Genomic DNA, 17,545 nt, shown 5'->3' with positions numbered 1-17,545 from the left:
CTCATTCTGTCACATGTCTGTGCTGGGTTGGTCCCCCGTGCAATGTTAGAGCAGCCTAAGGATCACTCTGTCTTACACTGGACTGTGGACACAGTCACAAGAGGTTGGAATCAAACAAGGATCCGCTTAGCACAGGGCCATCCCAACCAGCCCTCCTTTCTTTGATACACTAGCAGAAGGGAGGGAGACTGATGTGAGCACCCTTAGGCTGGCTCATGCCACAGGAAGATCACTGCTACTCTGGAAGATGCTCCCTGGCAGGTTCAGCCAGCTGTAGGACCAGATTAGGCTAGCAATGCGGTGCAAACAGTCTGCATTGCATTGCTTCAGAGATCCAGGCACATTGAATGTAGTTCTGCTTCACCTTTGTGGAAAACCATCTCCATTAAGCAACTGATTTTGTTGGTCCCTTTAGTGGGTACATGGAGGGTGGAGTTTGTGGTACAGCCAGTAAGAAAAATCACAGACAGGGTTTTTGTTCCACAATAATGACAGTTTTATGTTTAAGAGAAAGATCCTCTGACCCTGGTCCAATAGCTGTACCCCTGACAACAGCCTGTCATGTTTCTATGCCATACAGTACACATTTTCTGATCAGCCATGAACCTTCCAATTTCCCAATTTATGTTCTTCCAAAACTTATTAATCATTTTCATATTGTCACTATAGCAATTCTTTGGACACTCAGCCAAAGAAGAGAAAACTATCACAGCTCCTAGACACAAATCTTTTGACGTGGTCCAGATCTGCTCTCGTACATTGTATAAGCCGCGCTCTAGGCCTGTCAAGGTTCCTCCCCCACTCTGAACTCTAGGGTACAGATGTGGGGACCTGCATGAAAAACCTCCTAAGCTTATCTTTACCAGCTTAGGTCAAAACTTCCCCAAGGTACAAAATATTCCACCCGTTGTCCTTGGACTGGCCGCTACCACCACCAAACTAATACTGGTTACTGGGGAAGAGCTGTTTGGACGCGTCTTTCCCCCCAAAATACTTCCCAAAACCTTGCACCCCACTTCCTGGACAAGGTTTGGTAAAAAGCCTCACCAATTTGCCTAGGTGGCTACAGACCCAGACCCTTGGATCTTAAGAACAATGAACAATCCTCCCAACACTTGCACCCCGCTTTTCCTGGGAAATGTTGGATACAAAGCCTCACCAATTTGCATAGGTGACCACAGACCCAAATCCTTGGATCTGAGAACAATGAAAAAGCATTCAGTTTTCTTACAAGAAGACTTTTAATAAAAATAGAAGTAAATAGAAATAAAGAAATCCCCCCTGTAAAATCAGGATGGTAGATATCTTGCAGGGTAATTAAATTCAAAAACATAGAGAACCCCTCTAGGCAAAACCTTAAGTTACAAAAAAGATACACAGACAGAAATAGTTATTCTATTCAGCACAATTCTTTTCTCAGCCATTTAAAGAAATCATAATCTAACACATACCTAGCTAGATTACTTACTAAAAGTTCTAAGACTCCATTCCTGGTCTATCCCCGGTAAAGACCAGCATATAGACAGACACACAGACCCTTTGTTTCTCTCCCTCCTCCCAGCTTTTGAAAGTATCTTGTCTCCTCATTGGTCATTTTGGTCAGGTGCCAGCGAGGTTACCTTTAGCTTCTTAACCCTTTACAAGTGAGAGGAGCTTTCCCCTGGCCAGGAGGGATTTCAAAGGGGTTTACCCTTCCCTTTATATTTATGACAAGGCCTAAGGCCCAGATCAGTTCCATCCAAGTGAATCTCGATAATGACTGGCAGATCACAGCCTCTTAAGTCCCTGGTTAGATGTAGCAGAGTGGACAAAACCAGATGCCAACACAGGCCACCTATCTCCACCCAAATCAGTCTGTAGTCAGCAATCCCCATGTCATGGTTTGCCCCTTGTTCTCCCACAAACTTCTGCAACCTCGTGATCCAAGAATCACCCACAGTCCACACATTGGCAATCCTGACATCACAAATATTTCTTTTCCCTCCGTAATCAAGGCATGTGTACTGTCAATTCCAAACCTCCATGCTGTATGTCTTTGGAAATACCACTATTAATCTTCCCTGAGATCCAGAAGTAGCCACTTACTTCCCCCACAGGCTAATAAAATACAGATTTCTCTCTCTCTCTCTCTCTCTCTCTCTCTCTCTCTCACTGCAGAGCAACCTCCTCGGGTGGATGGTGATCCTTCCAGACCCTACATCTATGCAAGTGAAGAAGTGAATGTGTTCTTAGATACCATTTTCAATGAGTTAATCAGTGGGACTTGTGGACCCCCAGGGATCCGCGGACCCAAGTTTGAGAAACACTGCTCTAGCCATTTGTCTATATTGGCACATGTGCATTGTAAAAACTGTACATTTTCTTAAATGCTATTCTCAATTTCAGTCCCCCAAATATTTATGGGTCCCATGCATTATCTTGGGTAAAATTTGACAGAATTAGACCATTTTGATCCACATCACGTCAATAGTGTGAGCTCTAGCTCTGTTCAAAAACAAAACAAAATAAAAACCACCCAGAAACTTTTTGAAAAATGGCTACTTTGTGGGGGGCTTGTATCTCCACAACCCCTTGCTGAAATGACTCCAAATTTGGGTCATTACCCCTCAATTGCATTCTTCTGAGGCATACCAAATTTCAAAGGAATCCAACTAAGCATGTTTATTTTAGAGGACTTAGAAAGGTGAACCTTTAAACAGAAGTTGTGACACAACCTTAACTATAGTGGTGGTCCAGCACCACTATAAACTTGTCCCATATCCTTGGGCATAGTTTGAGGGGACCAGGGAGGCATTGCCTCCCTGCCCCAACAGCAATCCTTGGGCAGGTACGGAATTCCCCCCCCTCTCCATGCATGACCCCATTGGCCTGACTGGAGCTTCCCCTCCAAAATACAGCAGTCAAACTATGCCTAAGCCCAGATCCTGTATACGCTGACTATAGTCCAGAATACTAGTAGCAGTTATGGAAGGAATTAGTGTTTTATTCTTAAATATGAGAGTCAGCCCTTTTACTTTATCCACTTTTAGAATTCTGCATGAGTAATATCTTTACATGAGCTACAAAACATATGATCAGAGTATACATGGTCAAACAATTACAGTGGACTACATTCTGCATAATTTAAGCATTCACTTTGGACATTTTAAGTGAGCTCATGACAAATATCATGCTGGATGTCATTTTATAGGCTGCCTAATAGAGGAGATCAAATATTTTTGATTCTCTAAATTGGCTTTCTTTGGAATATAATAGTCCTTTTAAACTGCCCACATGTTAACTATATATTTTAAATTATAAGTAAGGTCATGTTTATGAGTTAATGGTTTAGTTTTGAAAGTGCCAAAACTTTGATCAACATGAGTAAAAAAAATTGGCTGAAAACTATGATTTTGCTCAATGTTTTATACATCAGTATAGATTATTTGTATTATGCCAGAAAACATAACCACTAATGAAATGTTTTATTATCTGCAAGTAGCAAAATGGTACTCAGGAATTTTTTTTGAAAAAAGATTAGATAACAAAGAAACATTTGTTGGTCATACATTTTAAGAGCACTTGTAAGTCCTGCAACTACATTACATACTCTATAGTATAAGCCATACTAGCTTCTTGCTTTGCCATAAAATTATATTGAAACAATAATTCACCTAGCTTTGAATCACAATTAAATAAGACTGCATACACACACATACAGGGGACAATACCATTTAAATTTGGGAATTTACACTTTCAGCTCACTCAATTTCTAAATTTTCTGTTAGATATGTGGCGGATGAAATCCTGATCATATTGCCATTAACTTCAGTGCCAGGATTTCAGCCATAGTTTCTGTATCGTCTAAAACAACTGACTATACCTAACAACTTCTGTATCTGAAACAATTTGCCCTATCCTGCAACCCTTCTGTGTGTAGCCTCTTTGGAGTCAATAGGGGCGTGAATAGGGGCTACAGGCTGAGACCCCACATGAGACAAGATGTTAATTGTAATACAGTAACACATTTAAATTGAATAAAGCCTCCATTCTTTAATCAGTGTAACTGTCAAACTAGTGCAACTATAACTCCTTAGTTTACATACAGACATCACACAGACAAGAAATTTACTTCTAACCAAACACAAAGAAACGCCATCTATTCACTCAAATTATACCTTATTTGAAAACACAGGCAAAGTATGTTGTTGCCTGGGAAGTGGGGGAGGTACAGCATGGGTATATCTAAACATTTCCAGCCTCACCCATTGTTGACAGACCCTTGAGTTATTTTGGAAGCTCGGTCTCTGCTGCTTGCCGTGTCAGTTATTGTAGTGAAAATTTAATTGTACAAGGGCTTTGACACTGAACTTTATAAATTTGTTCCAACTGACCTTGTCTCAGTTATTTGCCAGTCTGGCACGGAGCCTTAGAATTCATTATTGTTTCTCATGCAGTAGGTAGAAGTGGTGTGGACTAGGAGACAGAATGGACCCGACATTTTACATGACTGTAAATGAGGAAGCAGCTTTAAATAAAGAGATTAGTATGCCTGCCACATAGAGTATTCATTCCCCCTCTCTCAAATGGACCCAGTTCAGGTTGCGAAGGATTACCTCCTTACGCTCCGGGTGCATCTGTTTGCTCTGTAATGTTTTCAAACATGCTTTTGAAAATTCACTACTGCTTCCTTTTAATAACATCCTGTAAACTGGCAGCCTGAACAAAAGTGCTAATTACTTACTTTTGTAGTGCAAACAAGTGTGCAAAGTCATTAAAGCAGATTAGAAATAAGTAGAAGCATAGAAGAGTTATGATAAGCATATAGGTCATATATATGTTCCCCGACATTTCAGAAAATTGATGTGTTCTTTCAATTGTACTCTACCAGGGGCACAAAATAAAAATAATTTTAAACCATTGATCATATAGAGCCTGATTCTTATCTCAGAGCTGGTTATGCCCTTGAAACTGCATTGATTATTTCTGATTTACACCAGTGTGAGATCACAATGTGGCCCGTAGAATCTAGAGAAAAACAAATAGTCTATTGTGCAGTTGTTCTCACTGTGTTGGTTCTGCAGCAACCAAACGGCTTTAGTTTTTCCTACAGATGAAACCAGCTCATTGGTAATGCTGATGCAAAATAAAAAGAAATCGTCGCTGCCCCGCAAATGATACATTAACTGCAGCCTTCATTAAAAACACAGGAACAACCAATATTTCACAAAATGTAATAGATACAATTAGTCAGAAATAAATTTTCTTTTCAGGCTTCTAAGATGGTGCTGAAAACTATGGAGAGCCAAACGCTTCTTTTAGTTACACAGAAGCAATCCCATGACCCAGAGACATAAAAATAATGAGAGAGTCTCTGAGTGAATTTCTTACCAAGTTTTTAATCCCTTAAGGTGACTGAGAGCTCAGAAGGGGAAATAAACTCATTGCTCAGCCCATGGAGGAGTGCCCTGCGCCATTCAAAAGTTACCCCCTCAGTCCGTAAAACAGTCACACTGATGGCTCCAAAGTGAGTCTGGTTTAGATACTGACTAGAAGAATGTTGACCATGGTGTGGGGCCTCAAGGATCAGAATGTAAAGTAGAAGAAAATGTGGATATCTCCAGAGCACCAACAGGGTGCTTGATGACCCTTCCCCCAACCCTCCCCTTTGGAGCACACTGTACTTGACAATATCCTTTTAGGTCTGTTGTGTTGATTCATTACATTTTTCTCAAAGTCAATGTTCTAAATTTCTGTTTTTTTAGACGCCTGGATGCCAACCACATCAACTATGTGCCACCCAACTGCTTCAGTGGCTTGATCTCTCTTAGACACTTGTGGCTGGATGACAACTCTTTGACAGAAATTCCTGTGCATGCTTTTAGGAGTTTACCAGCACTTCAGGCAATGACACTAGCATTGAACAAAATATATCACATACCAGACTATGCTTTTGGAAACCTCTCCAGTTTGGTAGTTCTGTAAGTTTTATAGTTTTTTTTAAAAAACAATTTTTGCTAGACCTTGGCCTCTTTGTAATAAATTATTTCAAGATGCAATGTCTAAATTAAGCTTTGTAAGAGATAGTTTAAAAGTAGACTACCCAAAAATGTGAAATGATCTGTAAACCTTGCGGTTGGTTAATATGGACTACTGTTTTATGTTATCATTTTAGCATTAAATTGATCTTTTTGGGCCATAAACCAAGTTTGCCCTTTATTCTTGCACTGTGTTTAAAGCTATAACTTTTGCAACCTTATTAAGTGACCTTTCTACTCCACATAATGTAAAGATTTGACTTGCAGATATGTTTATTTATAATGATGCAGAGAATTAATGGCAAATAAACTTCTCTTCAGAATGTCAGTGAAGAGATAAGTTGAAAAAAATGGACTTTTGTATCTTAGATATTATTTATAAAATCATAGTACTGGAAGGCTGTTTAAATATGTACATATTTTTACTTAAGACTATAGGGCAATATTGACAACATGAGGCTAGGGTAGGAAAAGGAAATTAACTAAAATCTCATAAAGGATTAGAAGGATAGAATGCTAACAAATACGAGCTGAGAAAGTTCCCTTCACAGACAGTGTGTGTAGATATCTACATAACAGTAGATATGTTCATCTATCAGTATTACTAAACAAAACAGATGCAAAATTCACAGAAACTCCTGGAAGGAATTCCAGTTTCTGAGGAATCATCTTCAGATCTTCTGGAACTATCCCAAACTGAAAAAACTTCTGCTCTATTATTAGAAAAATTATGCAGGAATTATTTCAGGATATACTGAAACATGGTCATTATTAAAGACATTTGTGGTTTGTAGGCAGCACAAAACCATTGCACGTAAGATGTTAAATATATTTTAACATACTCTAACATGCTGATCTGATAGCCATGGTGCAAGCCTTTAGGACAGTATGACTGAATTATTTCAGTGCACTGTATTATAGGCTACCATTGTGATGGGTTTCTTCCCAACCTCCCCTTGTCCCCCCCCCCCCCCCCCGGCAGGGTGCAATCTGGAACTGGGGTATCACTGAGCCCTCTGTCCCACCAGCCTGGGTTCCCTCTCACCCCATGATGCTGTGACAAGCTACAGTCCTCTCCAGGACTTGTACTCACACTGACACACCCAGCTGCAGTTACATGAAGAAAAGGAGGACTTGTGGCACCTTAGAGACTAACAAATTTATTTGAGCATAAGCTTTCGTGATCTACAGCTCACTTCATCGGATGCATCCAATGAAGTGAGCTGTAGCTCACAAAAGTTTATGCTCAAATAAATTGGTTAGTCTCTAAGGTGTCACAAGTCCTCCTTTTCTTTTTGCAGTTACATGAAGGTTTCTCCTCAGCCCACTCATAAAATGACAATGGAACAACTCCAGTGAACTCCCTCACCCTCCAGCTCCACAGATTAGGACCCCAGAGCTGAACCATCTTTCCCTGGTCAAAAGTCTGACCAGTATAAATTTATTATCCAGTCCGCCCCCCATCAATGTGAAGAAGACAATGTCCCAGCCTCTGTTCCTGAGTGGATTCCCCACACACTTCAAGGAAACCACACTGTTTTAGGTAAAAATATAAAACAGATTTATTAAATACAGAAAGGTAGTTTTTAACCGATTATAAGTATTGAGCATAAGATCAAAGTAGATTACCTAAGAAATTAAACAAAAATGCAAGCTAAGTGTTATACACTAGTTAGGATTTGAATCAAGCAATGTCTCACCCTGTTAGATAGTACAAACAGTTCATCAAGCTTCCATGCAAAGACAGGATTCCTTCTTTCCCGCCTGGGAACAACACTTCCCCCAGTTCAGTCTGTGTTTCCAGGTGTTCAGCTGTGTGAGGAGTGAAGCTCCCTGCTGATGTCATTTTCCCCTTTTATAGCTTATTCCATATGGCGGGAACCATTTTGTTCCAAGCTAAGTTCCCAGCCCAGTTTGTGGAAAAATACAGATACCAAAATGGAGTTCAGTATCTTGTGATCTAGTCACAAGCTCTTGCATGCGCCAATGAGTCATGGCAGCCATTATCCATAGGCTGACAGAAGCATCCCCAGATGAGGATAAGCCTTTTCCATGTCCCATTGTCTTTTTCGATGGGCTATTCAACTTGAATAGGCCATTCATAAAGTGCTTGCTAGATTGTATGTAAAGTTTTGTGGGTGTTACCCAGGTGCAAGCAGATTTGAAATACAGATACAGTCAATATTCATAACTCCAAATACAAAAATGATACATTCATACAAATAAGGTAATCATATTCAGTAAACCATAATTTTCCATTGACACCTCACATGACACATTTTGTACAAGGTTCATCATTATTATGTCATAATCATATCATATCATCTTACCACTATGATAAATATGGAGTGCAGAGTGTCACAACCATAAAAGCTGATCCATCACCTCTAGCAAGTGCAGAATGTGAGCAATACAGTTGTATAAGGTACAAGCCATATAGGTTAAGCAGAAGGAATTCCATCTACCACCTTGTGGACAGTCTTTGCTCTCTGCCTGTGTAGGTACAGATTGAGTTTCAGTATGAGATTTTAACCTTTAGAAGAATGGGTATGTATCCTTTGGCTGAGCTTCCAGATCCCTCAATTATTTTTCATCATGTTGTCAACCACTCTAGAGATCCTTTCATGCCCCAGCTCTTCTCCCAGTCTCGTCTCCCCACCTTCCCTGCTGAAACTTCAGTAACATTAGGACAATTAAGAAGACAAGATGAAAATAAGCTTCACTTGATGCAATAGGTGCTGCTGCTTGGCTAGGTCCCCTCATTTTGCATCTGCTGTTTATCTCCTGTTTCTGGGTATAAGACTTTATAGAGTTATTCATATTTTAATCATCCCTAACTATCTGCAGCACCCATTGTTCCAGTCTCTCCAAATCACTTAGTGTGGTTCTGTCCACATGTTTTGCTACCCTATCTCCAGTTTTGCAAATCTTAAGTCAGTGGGAGAACTCACATTGGCTTCAATGGGAGCAGGATTGGACCTGTGGTCATTAAAGATGCAAAACAAATTTGAGTTTTGGGGCAAATTCTTCATACTGCTATAGCCTAAAAGGTCAATATAGTATTTGGGATCAAAATGATTGAGGTTTGTTCCTGGGCGGTTGCGGGGGGGGATGGGACATTTTTTGGTACAACATCAGAATCTCTATCTTTTAGAGTCAGTTAATAAATAGCTGAATACAGTTTTTGTAGGTTCTGAAAAATTTATCGAGAGCTTCTGATAACTAAAATACTTTTGTGTAAAGCAAAGACATGGATGAGAATAGTATCTGACTCTCACATTCACAGACCTTCTCTTCTTTTATGTGCAACTCCCTCAGTTTCTCTCATACCATGAGGGAGGAGTGAGAAAGGTAAAATATGAGAGAGAAGTCAGCTGGAAAATTATTCTCTTAAAAAAAAAAGGCATTGAAATTACACCAAGTTAACATCCATGTTAATAAGCTACACAGAGCAATTTCTCTATTAAGATCTAAAAATTTAGAAATAGGCATAAGCAGCAAAATTCTAAGCCAAATTTTGAATGTCCCAAACTTTCAGATCTGCACGTTTGTTTCCAGCCAATCACTACTAAAATGTCAAACTGAAAATCCTATAAATTACATAACATACCATTGGAAATTAATGGTTGATTATTCTAGTTTAACAGGGAGGAAGTCAAGTTATAGCATCAGTGAGGTCAGTTATATTTACTAACTCACACTGAAATTCTGATTTTTGATCAAGTTTCTTACTACACTTCCTCAGGCCTCATGTACATTTTGTCACTTCCCTGCTTCCTATCCTGCCCACTCCCCATACACAACAAAAAAACCCCAACACAACACTTTTTAAGTCCTTCTATCTAATTTAAATATATATTTTTAAATCACCAGTGACCCTATTTTTAAAGTTTCAGAACACTTAATAGGAAATCCCCACGTGTCTAAAATTAGAATGTCAGGATAGACACTTTAAAAATAAATATAAAGAAAGAAAACAATACATTAAATGAAAGAATCACAATCTCTGCAGTTTAAAAACAAAACCTTTCTGTGGAACCAAATCAAAGCCTGGGTGGGTGGATGAGAGGTGGGAGGTAGAGGTGGGGGAAATGCCCTCCTATACATGCTCTTGCAAAAAGCATGACTTGCATATAATCAGTACATGCCTGGAAATGAATTTCTTTTGGTTTAACCATCAACATGTTTTGCTTAACTCCACTGTGTGCAATGTGCTTTCCTGACTGTGCTCTTAATGTTCCCCTGCAGACATCTCCATAACAATAGAATCTACTCCCTGGGAAAGAAATGCTTTGATGGGCTCCACAGCCTAGAGACTTTGTGAGTTGACCTCTTATTTGTTTCCCCCCCTTTTTTTTTCAGTGTTTTCATTAATATTCTGAAAGAATAAAAATACCAAACATGCTTTTTTGGCTTGCTTAATTGCTAAAAGCCAAACATGCTTTTTGGCTTGCTTAATTGCTACAGACTGTGGATGATTGTTTACAATGACTGCAATACACAGTGATTGTGTAGAATGATCCTATTTCTCAACTATAAAACTACACTGCTTTTTTTGTAGGCAGCATATATTAATAAATTATTTAATGACATTTTAAAACTGTACCAAGCACAAAATGACAAATGACTATTCAGGGATAGTTATTCTTGCTTTGATAGTGCTATTTATTTGTCTGTTTATTTTTAGTCAGCAAAGCTAATTGACGTAGAGGTTAAGGAAAAATTCATTGTAACCAAATAGCTTTTAAATTCGCAGATTGCATCTTGCCACATAGTGTGGTTGCAGAATCAGTCAGATACTTTGACCTATTGAACAAAGGAAAAGCTCCAGGTAGCATCAATTACAAACATGTTCTTTGTAAAAAATTGCTCCAATTGTTAATCTTTAAAGGATTTGCTTGAAAAGTTTCTGTGGCAAAGGGATAAAGTCACCTTAGCACCTGCAATAGTTCAGTCAAGTGCAGGAGGTGAACACAGTAAAAGTAAGGCTTCCCTGAATAGCATAAAAAAAAAGAATTCTGAGAAAAGAAGACTAAACAGGAAAACAACTCCAAAGTTTAAAGGAAAGTAATTTGCTCCATACATACACAAAGAAAGATATCACCACCTCTGTTTGGTATTGGAGCCCTGACCCACTAGTGCCTGAGGGACAATAATCCTTGCATATCTATTCCCCTCCCTGTCCTATACCACAACCAAGTGAATCCTCTCCACAGATCATAACCAACTTTACCCAACCAAGGCACTTAAAGAGGCCCAACGGCTTTGGTGCTGATGCACAAGTCATAGAGTTTCAGGTCAGAAGGAACCAATAGATCATCTAATCTGACCTGGTGTATATCACAAGCCACCACCAGCGCATAGCACCAGTACACTAAACCCAACAACTGAAATTGGACCAAAGCATTCCAGCCCATAGGAGATTAAACTTTTATGTGCCACAGGCAGAGAGTGAATAAACCAAATGTCAAACAAACATCATCAGAACCTAGTGGTTGGTTTGCTTTCTAATCCACAAAACTATGCAGCGCTCACTTTCCAGTTGCCCTAGGATCCGGGGTTTTAATTTTGAATACCTAAACTAATCCTCTCTACTAGAACTTGAGTCTTCCGTTGTCAAGAGCACCCTGCAATGTTACAGCTTTGACTTTTACCCTGTGCATAGAGAGAAAGTCCCTCAATAAAAAAACAGAGCAGAAGAGGGAAAATGTGATTGTTCTTTAATGAGACATACACAACAGTAGGCAACTGTCCTGAAATGGGGGTGGGGAGCAGTTATTTTAGTTATTCTCCCAGCCCTGGATAGCTGGTGTGAAAGGGAAGAAGATATAGATGACAACCTTGACCCTGGAAAGGAGGGAGGAGAACTTGGAGAATATGGTACCTGCCACAGTCATGTTTATTATTGCACTGGTTGGCATTACCATCAGTGGGGAGGCTGTTTTGGAATCTAGCATCAAGATAGCCAATCACCTGGCTGCATTGGGTGTCACAGGTAGGGTGACCAGATGTCCTGATTTTATAGGAACAGTCCCGATATTTGGGGGGTGGGGGGTTATATGGGCTCCTATTACCCCCCACCCCCGTCCCAATTTTTGCTATCTGGTCACCCTAGTCACAGGGTTATCCTTCTCTTCCCAGTCTAGGCAAGTCCAGCTCAGCTAGAGGGCCAAACCAAATTACAAATGCTCATTATCTGTGTAATCAAAGCATAGGACCTGAAGAGATTTACAAACAGGAAAAAAAGCCCTGTTGACTACTGACAGCAGTTTCCTGCCTGTGTTATGAAGGATGATGATATTTTGTTGAAGTCCAATGTGAATCATTGTTTCTATTTAATTTAGTCAAATTATCTCTTATTTAAATTGTGAAAAATATATTCTCCATGAAGCTGCAAAGTTTAACAAAACAGACCTTTCTTCTATTTAGTTTCAACTGCACACTTAGGCCAAATTCTTCTCTCAGATTATGTATATGGGTTTCTCAGGCCAGGAATTAGCAGGTGGCTAGTGAACGTGCTGGAATGAGGAAATGTCTCACTAACTAGCCGTTCTTAAAATGGAATACCAGGTCGCTAACCTAAATAAAATGTTATTTTTACGACTTGTGTGTGGTGAGGAGTTGTTCTTTCTCCTTTACTCCGTATTGATATTGTCAACCGTACTGCAATCTTAAAACCTCAGAATAGGTGAAATCCTCGGCCCATTGAAATCAATAGAAGTTTTCCCATTAACTTCATTGGGGCTGGGATTTCACCCAATAACTGTTTTTCCATTGATATTTCTCCTTTGCTATTCCTGAATATTTATCTTTCTTATTCTCACATACTGTGCCAAGAAACAGGTCAGAAAAGAAAATTAAAACATGATAAACATAGGCGTTTATAGAAAAGAGGCAAACTGAACCTCAATAATGTGACATATGAACCATGTAAGATTCAATTCACTGTACAAAGCACAGGCATTTATTTAAAAAATCAGTTTTAAGATGAAAAATTCCCAAAATATTTCTATGTAAAAGTTGCAAAATTGTCCATAGGTAAGGATAGATTTTCCTTTCATGTTTACAAATGAGTGGTGGGGAGGGGAGATCACAAAATAGCAGGTGGCTTATTAGCATTTGTAAATGTCCATATTTTCTCATTTCCAAATTGGTAATACTTAATTAAAAATAGCACTGTGATCAAAAATAAAACTGATGATCTGCACTGGGTGGCGTTTATTAGAAAACGTCACGTTTTGAGGATTCCCTAGCCTTTGGACCTATTTCTTTATTTAATGCATGAAAGATGATACTTCCTTACAAATCCCAACAAATTCTATATCATCCCTTAAACAGTGTATAACCTAAATTATGTGATCTATTTTATGCAGAGATTTAAATTACAACAGTCTGGATGAGTTCCCCACTGCTATCAGGACACTCACAAACTTAAAAGAACTGTAAGTATTGAATTCTACCATATAGAGAGGATGCCTTGGACAATGTTTTTATTTATTTGGGAAAAGGTGATGATTTCTATCAGTGCTCTTTAAAACTTTCTATATCCTGGAAAAGTTAGCAAACATGCCAACATATATAAAAGGAAATTTTCAACATTTCATTTAGAACATTTAACTTTGATAACTTTTACTTGTTACAAATGCTCTTTTGTACTGAAAAGAATTTTTGAGAGAGTATTCTTTTCTGGAACTTTATCCTTGAAATGCAGTATATCGTAATAATAAAAGGACATTATCAGTTTTGTTTCAGCTTCAAATGTGAAACTTTTTTGAAAAGGCACAATGCCTGGGCTAGGAAAAAGAAGCAAGAATTCCTGTTCACTCATAGGCATTTTGGGGAAATAGGGGGGTCATTTTTAACCTTATTTTAAACAGGGTTTTTTCAGTGTAAGTATTCACGTGCAGTACTGTAAACCAGAAAATTTCTGGAAGCATAGACATGGTTTGTAAAGCAGACTAAAATCAAAGGTGAAACTGACCAGCCTAGATTAATTGTGCAAGCTAGCTGAATTGCAAAATAAGCAAACAGCTAGAAAGTTACCAGTCAGTTAGATTTCTTAAATTCTTTGTTTGAATAATCTATGGTGTTAAAGATAGCACCAGCAGGCATTTTTTAAAACATAGATGATCACAGATCCACTGGACCATTAAAGGTATGTCTACACTGCAATTAAAAACCCTCAGCTTGCCTGTGCCAGCTGATTGAGGCTCACAGGGCATGGGCTAAGGGGCTGTTTAACTGCGGTGTAGACATTCTGGCTCCGGCTGGAGCCTGTATTCTAGGACCCTTCCACCGCGCAGGGTCCTAGAGCCCAGACTCCAGCCTGAGCCCTAACATGTACACCACAATGGAACAGCCCCTGTGCCCAATCACTTAGCCCAAGTCAGCTGGCACAGGCCAGCCACAGGTGTCTAATTGCAGTGTAGACATACCCTTAGAGTGCTTCATGCTGCTGTTGCCATACAAAGCAGATATAAAGTCAATTTAACAAGATGCTTGCAGAAGAATCTCGGAGAATACAAAGACTTTATTGGAGAAGAGGAGGAAAATGAAAAGAATGGCAGTGACAGGCTTGAATACTCTGTTCTCTGCAAGCTCATACGAATGACGTTGAAGGAAGACTTTGAGAAATTTCAAACCAAAAAGCTCCTAAAGGCTGCTGAAGATCGTAAAAGTCTCAAAAAATGCAAACGAGAATTGGCGTTGTACAGGTCATCATTATCGGCTTTGAAGAACAGGGATGGAGAATCAATAACTGATCGAACAGAGATGGAGGCAATCTGCAGGGATTTCTATACCCAGCTGTTTGTATCCCATATAGACATCCCAATGCCATTACTTCAACAAACCGATGAACACATACGCTCAGTTCTCATCAGCAAAGTCCGTCACGCAGTCCATCAAATGAAAGACAGGAAGGCTCCAGGCAAGGACAGTTTGACAGCAGAAGTGCTTAAGGCGGGAGGTCAGGAACATTGGAAAGCTCTTGCCCAAAGGTTCAGCTGCTACCTGGAAATCCAGAAGATACCGTCCAGTTGGAAAGAGTCCAATACCACGTTGCTGCATGAGAAAGGCAACCAAGAAAATCTAAAGAACTATCATCCGATCTGCTTGCTTTCGCATAACTATAAATTGTTCACTAAAATAATAACAAATCGACTTCACAAAACCTGGATGAACAGCAACCTAGAGAGCAGGCCAGCTTTCGAAGGAATTACAGCACGATAGACCACATCTTCATTCTAAACCAACTACTAGAGCGTTCAAGGGAATATAAGTTCCCTTTGTGCATTGCCTTCGTGGACTACGAGAAGGTGTTTGACAGTGTAGAGACTAACACCGTTCTTAAAGCTCTTTCAGAACAAGGCATCAGCGCAAAATATATCACATTACTAAAGGAAGCAAACTCTGGCTGCAGCACAGACATATCGCTGTTCAATACTCCCCTCCAAATCCCCATTGAGAAAGGTGTGAAACAATGAGATACAGTTTCACCAAAATAATTCACAGCCTGTCTTGAATTGGTTTTCTGACGAGCAGACTTGAAAGGTGGGATTAATATCAATGGCGAGTGGCTAAACTATCTCAGGTTTGCAGATGATATAGTGCTGATAGCTGAAAATACAGCCCAGCTTGAGAGAATGCTTAAAGAACTGAACGCAAAAAGTAGTCAAGTTGGATTAAAAATGAACCAGTTGAAAATGAAATACATGAGATCGGATGTTCTGCCAAGAACCCAAATAACTCTTGGAGGAGAGCAGATCCAAGAGGTTGATAAATATGTTTATTTGGGCCAGGAAGTCAATATGCGCCACGATCAGAAAGGCAAACTGTCGCGCAGAAAAAAAGCTGGATGGTGCGCATTCAATAACATCAAGGACATCCTCCAAGGAAAGATCAGCAAAACAACTCGTGCGAATGTTTGTAACTCAACCGTGCTTCCAGCGATGTTATATGGCAACGAAACATGGTCGCTGACAAAGATTGAAGAACATCAACTGTCTGTCAAACAGAGGGCGGTGGAACGAACATTTTTGGGCATTTCGCTCCACGATCACATCCCCAACAAAATAATTAGGCAGCAGCCTGGAGTGCGAGATGTTGTTGAAAGCAGGGTCAGCAAAATGCGGTGGGCAGGACATGTGGCCTGACTCAGCGACAACAGATGGATCGCAGCTATATCCGAATGGTATCCGCAAGAACAGAAATGGCCACGCGGTCGGCCTCCAAAGAGGTGGGATGATTTCCTAACAAAGAGATATGGACAAGCATGGCGAAGGATGGCCAGAGCGAGAGAAGATTGGAAGACGTGTTGTGACCGGCTCAGTCTCAACTGATGAAGTCTACGCAGTCTGCGCTTGGAAAATCCTTCAGAATCCCCAGGCAATGTAGGGTCAGCACTGGAGCTCCTATGCCAACATTCCAGTTCTGGCATAGGGAGCATGGCCAGAGAGAAGGCATTGTGGCCATGAGCTACTAATCTACCTTATTCCCAGCTGCCATAATGGCCCCTTGACATAAAATACAATAGCTCTGAGGAGGTGGCATCTGCTGACCTTACGATGGGGTAGCCACAACGGTGATACCCAGATGTGCATTGAACAAATCCTGGCTGGCCCTGTGAATCTGGGGAACAGTTTTTATGATCAAGGTGTCCCTTTAATATATTATTCTCTGGGCATAAAAATGTACATCGAAAAGTTGAAATGGTAAATTTCTTAGAAAGTATTTGAAACAAACTTCAGTAAAATCTGCCTTAATGACCACCTCTGAGTCCACCTGTCACAAGTGCCTACTTACAGAGGCCACAGAACACTGCCACTATCTGGTGTGCAAACCTTTAAATAGAGACCACCTCTGATAAGAGACCACCTTTGCTAACTCCCATGAGTGGTTGCTCTTGGCAGGTTCTACTGTATGTGTGTTGTGTAGCATCTTTTTGCTTTAGATTTTTGGCCTCTTTAGCATCAGATCTCCTAATATCAGACTGTGTGGCTTCAGCCAATGTCTCCCCCTTTTAGTCCCCTAAATTCAGTCCCTGCCTGTTTGGAGCATGAAATTGTACAGCACCAAGGCTCTGATATACTTTAAGCATGTGTTTGAGTGCTTTGCTGGATTGGGACCCAAGAGCTCAGCAGTGTATAGGATAGGGCATCCCCGTGGGGTTATTGAGTACCCTCAACTCCCATTGATTGAAATGGGAGCTGAGGGTACTCAGTACCTCATAGAAGGTGCTCAGCACCTCACAGGATCAAACAATGAGGCCTCAATCCTGCAAACACTTATGCACATGCTTAACCTTAAGCACATGAGTAGCCCCATTGACATCAAAGGGACCACTCACAGGAGAAAAGTTAAGCCCTTACCTAAGTGTTTGCAGGACTGGGGCTTCAAAAGTTGCCTTGTAGTGCTCTCTGCGAGTTAAGGTAATGACACAAGTATACCTGTATATTGATGAGGGACTAGTATTTTCCCTGGGAGCTAGTAATGCCATTTCCTCAGCTACTTCTGCTATGCAGGGAGCA

General features: G+C 40.1%; 1 protein-coding gene across 2 annotated transcripts in view; it reads left to right on the top strand.

The window, feature by feature from the left end:
* Positions 1 to 17,545, top strand: part of LGR5 (leucine rich repeat containing G protein-coupled receptor 5) — a 127,024-nt gene that overhangs the window by 85,778 nt on the left and 23,701 nt on the right. For both annotated transcript variants that reach the window (XM_073327781.2, XM_073327778.2), the window contains exons 5-7: positions 5,745 to 5,960; positions 10,266 to 10,337; positions 13,391 to 13,459. In XM_073327781.2, coding sequence (XP_073183882.1) covers positions 5,745 to 5,960; positions 10,266 to 10,337; positions 13,391 to 13,459 — 357 coding nt within the window. The remainder of the gene's footprint in view (positions 1 to 5,744; positions 5,961 to 10,265; positions 10,338 to 13,390; positions 13,460 to 17,545) is intronic.

Source organism: Lepidochelys kempii, chromosome 1, assembly GCF_965140285.1.
Source record: "Lepidochelys kempii isolate rLepKem1 chromosome 1, rLepKem1.hap1, whole genome shotgun sequence".
Lineage (NCBI taxonomy): Eukaryota > Metazoa > Chordata > Testudines > Cheloniidae > Lepidochelys > Lepidochelys kempii.
The sequence above is the reverse complement of the archived record's forward strand: the minus strand, read 5'-3'. Positions and strand labels throughout refer to the sequence as shown.